Raw genomic sequence first — 8441 nt, forward strand, 5'->3', positions numbered from 1 at the left:
TTCAACTTTGCTTTCTCTATACACCTGGGTCTTTTATTACTGTCTTGGCGTCACTTCCTGTATGAACGTGTTACATCATAAAACAGCGACGGCGACGCACAGAGATCGGTTCAATCCTAACCGTCTCCTTCTTCCCTATGTAAGCGCACTACATAGGATGTAATGTGAAGGCTTTTACGAGCACAATATAGGGCACTAGGAGGCCATTTAGGACTCGGTCAGTGTTCCATGTGAGAACTTGAGTGGAAAGGTTCAGTTTATGAGACAGCGGTCGGTTGAGAAAACATTAAGGTTAAAATTAACTGAAAAGCAGCTAATAAATGTTATGTTTAGCATCATTAGCTAGCCGAGGCTAATGTAAACGACGTGTGAAAATGGAGGGGGTGAAGGTTGGGTGCTTTGGCTTGCTCGCTTCCAGGCAGCGATTAAACCAGACTCATCTGATTTCCGGTTATTTCCGTGGTGCAGTTTGTGTGCAGGATTTGTTTTATCGTGTTGTTGGACGCAAAACATCGACAGCGACGTCAGAACCGGTGATAATCCGCGTCCCGAAGCGCATGCAGGAGCGTGTAGACAGTGTGAAGCAGGTGAAAAGCAAACGCCTTGATCAAGTGGCCACAGTCAAAGCTGGTAGACTGCTGATAAAAAGTAAGAACCCACTGCTGAATCAGTCTGTCAGTTATACTCTGGGTAAGTTTGAAGAACCAGTCCTTACGTCAAAGGGATGGAAGAATAACAAATCATTTGGGGACTATTTTACCATCAACAGCACCCAGAGTGCTCCGCCGTTCCTCCCAGAGTCGAAGGAGGAGAGAAAACAGGATGGACACGGTCAGAGACGAACTTTCAGTCACCTCCGTCTTTCCTCAGAGCTGGTCGAGACGCTGCAGAGTCACAACATCACTCATCCAACGATTGTCCAGTTACAGACCATTCCCAAACTGCTCCGGGGTCACAACGTCCTCTGTGCTGCTGAGACGGGCAGCGGAAAAACGCTCGCCTACCTCCTGCCTATTATCCACAAACTGCATGAAGAGATGCCCCTGATGGAGTTGGGGTCAGAACAGAAGACACAAGCGGTGGTTCTTGTGCCAGCGAGAGAGCTGGCTGAGCAGGTGACATCAGTTGCAAGGACTGTGAGCCGACCCTTTGGGTTAAAGGTTAAAGTTGTAGGTGGTGGAAAAGGAGTCGGGAGCATCAAGGCAGCTTTCAGCTCTGGTCAGCCTCACGTCCTGGTTGCGACGCCTGGCGCGTTGCTGAAGGCACTGTGGAGACGCTTTGTGGATCTGAGCGAACTGCGTTTTATTGTAATAGATGAAGCTGATACGATGTTTGACTCCAGCTTTGTAGAAATGCTCGAGAAGATCCTGCGGCAAACCCAGGTTGCTGCACGTCTCTCCGAGATAACCGGACCGACCCGAAAAGCACAGCTGGTGATAGTCGGCGCCACTTTCCCCGGAGGGGTCGGCGAGCTCCTGGATAAAGTGACTGACCTGGGCAGCTTGGTGACTGTTAAAAGCCAGATGTTGCATTACCTGATGCCGCACGTCAAGCAGACCTTCATAAAAGTGAGAGGCTCTGAGAAGGTTCTGGAGCTTCATCAAGCCTTGAAGGAGGCCGAGTCTGATCGGAAAGGCGTTTTGGTGTTCTGCAATTCGGCTGCCACCGTCAACTGGCTCGGTTACACACTGGAAGAGATGGGCCTGCGTCATGCACGGCTTCAGGGAGAAATGCCCGCCTCGATGAGGGAAGGAATCTTTCAGAGCTTCCAGAAAGGCCACGTTGATGTGTTGCTTTGTACCGATATCGCTTCTCGAGGACTTGACACGCAAAGAGTGGGGTTAGTGGTTAATTATGACTTCCCAGAATCTCATACAGACTACATCCACCGAGCAGGTCGTGTAGGGAGGGCAGGGGCCTCAGGTGGAGGACACGTCCTGAGTTTTGTTACCCATCCATGGGATGTGGAGCTGGTGCAGAGCATCGAGACGGCAGCCAGGAGGAGAATGTGTTTACCAGGAATGGAGACAGAGATCCAGAAACCAATTAAAACATTATCACAGGAGAGCAAATGATCTCAAACAAAGTCATTCTCGCTGCTTGTGTGGGTTTTAAAAAAAAATGTAATTCAGAATGCTCGTAAAATTATTCCATGAAATCAAGTCGTACGTGAGCTGATAGCCAACGAGGCACGTAGCACTGAGTTGGCTATAAGCCGTGTATGATGAGATTGAGCGGAATAACTTTTTTTTTTTTTTTTCCTATCCATATTCACTGGATTTTTGAGAAACAGCATTTTTATTTTTTTGCAAATTCGATAAACAAAAACTTTATACAAAGCGTCCAACAAAATCATTTCCGCTTAGACGGACTTCTTAAAAACACAAATTGACTGTGTGTGTGTGTTTTTTTTGTTTTGTTTTTTTTTTGTAGAAGGTGCTGTCGTGCCGAGGTATACAATAGCTTTAGACATTTATTTAATTCTTCCTTGGACATTTCAGTTCTGTAACTTTCAAAGTGGGTGGCACGGTAGTGTAGTGGTTAGCGCTGTCGCCTCGCAGCAAGAAGGTCCTGGGTTCGAGCCCCGGGGCCGGTGAGGGCCTTTCTGTGCGGAGTTTGCATGTTCTCCCCGTGTCCGCGTTGGTTTCCTCCGGGTGCTCCGGTTTCCCCCACAGTCCAAAGACATGCAGGTTAGGTTAACTGGTGACTCTAAATTGACAGTAGGTGTGAATGTGAGTGTGAATGGTTGTCTGTGTCTATGTGTCAGCCCTGTGATGACCTGGCGACTTGTCCAGGGTGTACCCCGCCTTTCGCCCGTAGTCAGCTGGGATAGGCTCCAGCTTGCCTGCGACCCTGTAGAAGGATAAAGCGGCTACAGATAATGAGATGAGATGAACTTTCAAAGTTCTTTGAGCTTTTGAACCAGTCTAAAAAAGTCAACAAATTTTAGTGCATAATGAAGAATGTAAACAAACCGGCAAAATGTGAAATTTGTGAAAAATGCTCTAATAATTCTTGAAAAATAAAGATACGTTCTTGCCATCAAATACTTTCTTTCCATACTTTGTTGCTTTTTTTTTTTGTATTTTTTGTGGTTTTATTTTCGAGTCGAGTTTTTATTTCGTCCTTGGTTGGTTCAGCAACACGCTCTGCCATTTTGTTTTTCTTTACTCACAGTATATGACAGACCCTCCAGGATTTCGTGTTGTTGCGATTTGCAACTTCAACGCAAATTCAACCAATCCCCGTGAATTCAGGGCGGTGCTGCAAATATATCCAATCACCGCAAATTTGACCAATCGTTGGCGTCGTCTTGAGGTGACGTCGACAAACAACCTTCCGCCTTACTTCCGTGTATACGTTCAAGAGAAGCAGCATGTGTGCAGTGTTGCCAGATTGGGTGGTTTCCCGCCCAATTGGGGGGTTTCAAGTGCATTTTGGCGGGTTTTGAACATATTTTGGACTGGAAAACGTCAGCAGTATCTGGCAACACTGCATGTGTGAGTCAGTGTTTATACTGTATAGGCTTAAATTCTGTTACTGAAAGTGTGTTATGTTTACAGTGAAGGACTGTGTGCACTTTATTTTTTTTACTTAATACAAGAAATTAATGGATGCCAACATTTTTGCCAAAATGGTATTTTATTTTCCATTGTTTAGGCAGCTTCAGCATCATACTGTGAGATTCTGTTCAAATTGTTTTTTTCTTCTATGAAGCCTGAGCCATTTATTTTATTAGTTTATAATTATTGTTTAATTTAGTCTTCAGGAGAGACTGCCTGCACACAGTACTAGTATTAATAGTTTTTTTTTTTCTTACATGAAAGCTGAGGCATTTATATTATATTTTAAGGTAACTTCATGTTGTGCTGTGAGGTTCTGTGCACTTTAACTTTTGAACCAACAGGTGCATTTGGATAAGTAAAGCCTATTTTTCTGCATTTTTGTAGTCCTGGTAATCTTTTAGATTGGTAAAGATGTTTATAGGACCATTTCTCAGTGTCTTTGTTTTTTTAATCAATAGTTTTTCAGTAATAACTTAATGTTTAACATATCACTCAATTTTAATCACAAAAAGAGAAAATCGCAACAATTTCTCGCAACTTTCACTTCCTCCCGCAATGTAATCGCAACAAAAACCTAAAAAACACCGCAACTTTCATCGCAATGTTTTGGAAACCTCCGCAACATCAGACATTTTAGCCCGCAACAATCACAAAAAAGGCCCGCGAAATCCTGGGGGGACTGATATGAGCTGATATCCTAGTAGTAGAGTAGCCAATCAGAGTGCATGATTGCTCATTTCCAGTGACTGTGGATGGAATAATCTTGTATATTATTCTTTAGTTGAGTGCAAAAGTTTGCACCCCTATAATTGTTGGGTTAAGTGAAAACTGTACTTCCTGTTTTACATTAAATAAACAAATGTTTATTCCAAGATGTTCAAAATTAAATGTCGGTCTATTTTGTAACAAGATGACAGTCTAAAATGTGTAAACAAAAGTAACTTTAAAAAAAGTCCTTTCTAATGCTCTAGGTCTCCTGATCTGATTTGCAGAATCTAAACACACTCACCTACAAATTTTGATTTATTAATATTGTTAAACATCATATATTAATTCCATTCTTATCTAAATGTACTGCTTGTTCATTTCTCTTACATACAAAGATATTGATGAAACCTCACACACCAACTGTGACTATAAATACAAGTAATTTATCTTTAATTTGCCCTAAGGGTGTGCAAACTTTTGCACTTGACTCAACAGTCAAAGCCCTCTTTTAGTATAGGTAATCGTATGGGGCTGAGTAAAATTAAGGATTAATTTCACGAGTGATTTCGAAGTTTTGAAAATTGCCCAAGTTGCAAAGTAACGAGGGCAATTTCAAAACTTTGAAATCACGAGAGAAATTGATCCTTAATTTTACGAGGAACCATACAGTTACTTGTTTTATAATATATAGGGCCAAATTCATACTTCGGAAGCCATTCAAGTTCACAACATTTGTCATTTATGTTTTCTGAACCAATCAGGGCGCGAGACTATCTTGCACGTTTGAATCGGTTTCTAAAGCGTCTTTCATCATGACAAAAAAACTGCGATAGCACCTTGTCTAACTCGCAGCATTCATATGCCATTAGAGAGTCATTTATTTGTCTTTCTGCGGCCCATTTCTTAAACACGGAAAGCCGAAAATTCATACTTTTTTTGGTATTTTCGCTTGCAGCTTTCAATTGGTTTATAATTTCTTCGTCAAATATAGCGAAACGCGGCATTGCTGAGTCAGCAGAGTCAGCCATTTTGTTGACACGGTTTGCTAATTTTTGTAACTGTAACCAAGCAACGAACTAGCCAATAGCATTTCAGAAATATGGCCCCACGTTAAGGAAAAAAGCCCTCCTTGATTGACAATCAGAATTGAGTAATTTGGCCCTATGTATTATAATGACTTGTAATATTTTGATTAATGTGAAAGGTACAGGTTTTTGCACGAGTAAAGGAGTGAGTTCATTGCAATCGTTTATAATGGTATTGCGTTCTGCATTGACATTAGGAGACAGTTTGTTTATTTTGACTGTAGTAAAATGTTAAATGAACCAGTTCCCTTCCTCAGTATTTGGATTGATTTTCCAATGCAGGCCATCAGAGCTTTCAGTCCAGAAATCCTTCACAGCAATGCTTCAGTAATTTGGACTCATTTATTTGCATCAGTGTGCTGCGTTTATCGAATAAAGCCTTGATACACGGTTACTGCTGATGCTTTTCCACAGGGTGCTAATGCTACAGGTCATCTTAGAAAAAAATGGGGCACTCATTTCAATAATGTAAAAAAATATCTGAGCAGCATGGTGCTCAACATACATACAGCATTTCCTGTTTGCAGAACATTGCATGAAGACACAAAAATGAGGTCTGCTGTGCAAAAATTATGCATGTCTTCTCCTTTTTCCCTCTTTCGCAAGTTATTTCACACTGTTTCACAACTCCCGGGTCCCCTGAGGTCAGGTTACTGTCTGTGCAGAGTTTTGCATGGTCTTCCTGTGTCTGTGGATTCCTTACAGGTTTTCCAATTTCCTCTCCAAAACCTACCTTTCGGTGTATTCAAGCCTCTAAAGTGTCTGTGTGTGAATGTGTGTGTGGTGCTCTGGGATTGACTGATGTCATATCCAGGGTGTATTCCCACCTAACACCCAGTGTAGTGTTCCCAGGCTCAGGATCCATCTGGCTTGTTATCACTACATCGTTCAAAACCCAACATCTGTGACCGTATGGTGGAGGGCATTAATGCACATGGCATTTACATCTGGGAAGGCATCATTAATGCTGAATGATATATACAGGTTTTGGAGCAACATGCTGCCATCCAGCTGACATTTTTTTCCAGGAAAAGGCCTTGTTTCTTTCTATAAGACAATGTTTGTGGCAGTTCCTGATGTGGGTGGAGCACAGAAGCACGGCAGGCGAGTTGATAGTCACACAAACTCTTTATTTCACTTACTACTAGCTTTTCAGCATTCATTCACTCACTCTACACACACACATGCGTTGTGGTTGGGATGGAGCCCCTTTTCTCTGTTCTCCCCCTCCTTTTATGCTCCGTTCCTGTAACACACACACATTAATTGACAGCAGGTGGAATGACTTAGCCACTTACCTTCCCCGGCCCCACCCTCCATTCACAGACTGCTGCTTGGCCATGCCCCCGCTGCCACAATGTTAAACCGCATTCTGCATGTATTACAACTACATGGCTCTGTAGTAAGAGTCCAGGTGCTAAACTGGCCTGCTGGCAGTCCAGACCTGTCACACACTGAAAATATTTAGTGCATTATGAAACAAAATGCAACAAAGGAGACCCCAAACTGTTGAGCAAAACTGAAATTGTATATCAGGCAAAAATGGGGCAACATTTTACTTTCAAAACTACAGCAATCAGTCTCGTGAGTTCCCAAATGTTTACAGAATGTTGTTAAAAGTAGAGATGATGCAACACAGTGATAAACATGCCCGTTAAGGCTGTTCTTGGCATCAAATTCAAAGTGAGTAAATTTTTCAAAAAACAATAAAATTTCTCAGTTTCAACATTTCACGTGTTTTTGTACCATTTTCAATGAAATATAGAGTTTCTGTGATTTGCAGGTCATTGCATTGTTTTTATTTACAGCTTACACAGCGTCCCAACTTTTTTGGAATTGGGGTTGTACATGGTTTCATTCTCAACAAGAGTTTTAACAAGGTTTTCAGATAGTCGACTGCAATGTCTGCTGCGACTCTAGGTAAACAGTTCTGGTTTAAACCGTGACTGAAGCAAAAAGGGAAGAATGAAGGATGAGTGTTCAGTCTGCTACCCACTGTTTATTATCGCTGAACAACAGCAGGGTTGCCATGGTATAAGCTTATATTTCAAGTGGTGGTGCACGACGATGAGAGAGCTTTTCGTAAACATCAACCCGAAGCAAAATAAACAGAGATGAGCTCTGATGGATTTCCTCACAAATCAGCACCGTGCTTGAACCCGGCTTCTAAACAAATTTCATTTACATTCGGCGGTGGAGTAGCATCATCAAGAAAACAAGAAATGTTTTCCTTTGATAAAGAAACACTGTACTTTCATTATGCTAATTGCTAGACTACCATTTTATCATTTCATGTCTTTAGGGGACACAAAGAGTAGATCTGCTTGCTGTCAGTATTCTGTATCTTTGCCTTCAGGTCTGCTTTATAGCCGTTCCACATCAAAAAAAATGGAAACACCCCGAAGTAGACTGAGTGACAGGTTAACAAAGGCTTTTGGTGACAGAATCTGCTTTTATATGACCATGCTTGTCTTCCTGTTGCACTGAAAAGTCTTCCAACTCTCTTTGACCTCGATGTCTGTCTCATCCTTTGAAGGCTTAAACATTATGAAACAAGAATGTCACCGTTTTACAAGTTTATGCAAACGTTATATACAGTAGAACATCAGAGACGTTACATCATTTTCTTTTGTTGATGAAAGGCCAGTTTTTTGAGGTCATATCCACACCAACACAGAAACATTTTAAAAACACAACTTTTATAACAGCTATGAAAACAGCATTACAAAATGAGAATGCAATAACCTAACCTTATTTAAAGGGGAATTGAAGGCAAATTTTTTATCAAAATTCTATTCATCTCTTTTTCTTAAATATAGGAATGCATTTTTGATTGCTATTTTGTCACTGCTACAGCAAGTTATGAGTGTTTGAAATATGCTATGTAATATATAAGTCCATATGTCAAAGCAATGGCCGTAAACGAGATTCGTTGAGACCTGTGCGAGACATCGTAGGACGGAAGTAAAACGTACAGCGGAAATCAAAGTGACCAACATCTGCCAACGTTGTCAAAAGACGCGCATGCGCCCTCTTTTGAATGCTGATGTAATCAAGCTGGAAGTTTTGTTTGTTTTGATAG

At 41.6% G+C, this 8441-nt stretch overlaps 1 protein-coding gene across 1 annotated transcript; it reads left to right on the forward strand.

Annotated features, from left to right (window-relative positions):
- The first annotated feature begins 236 nt into the window (after window positions 1-236).
- Window positions 237-4440, forward strand: ddx28 (DEAD (Asp-Glu-Ala-Asp) box polypeptide 28). Its single transcript, XM_060911825.1, has one exon. The coding sequence runs from the start codon at window positions 375-377 to the stop codon at window positions 2073-2075; it is 1701 nt and encodes a 566-aa protein (XP_060767808.1). The 5' UTR covers window positions 237-374; the 3' UTR covers window positions 2076-4440.
- The last annotated feature ends 4001 nt before the right edge of the window (window positions 4441-8441 follow it).

The sequence above is a fragment of the Neoarius graeffei genome, chromosome 27, assembly GCF_027579695.1.
Source record: "Neoarius graeffei isolate fNeoGra1 chromosome 27, fNeoGra1.pri, whole genome shotgun sequence".
In the NCBI taxonomy this organism is placed as follows: domain Eukaryota; kingdom Metazoa; phylum Chordata; class Actinopteri; order Siluriformes; family Ariidae; genus Neoarius; species Neoarius graeffei.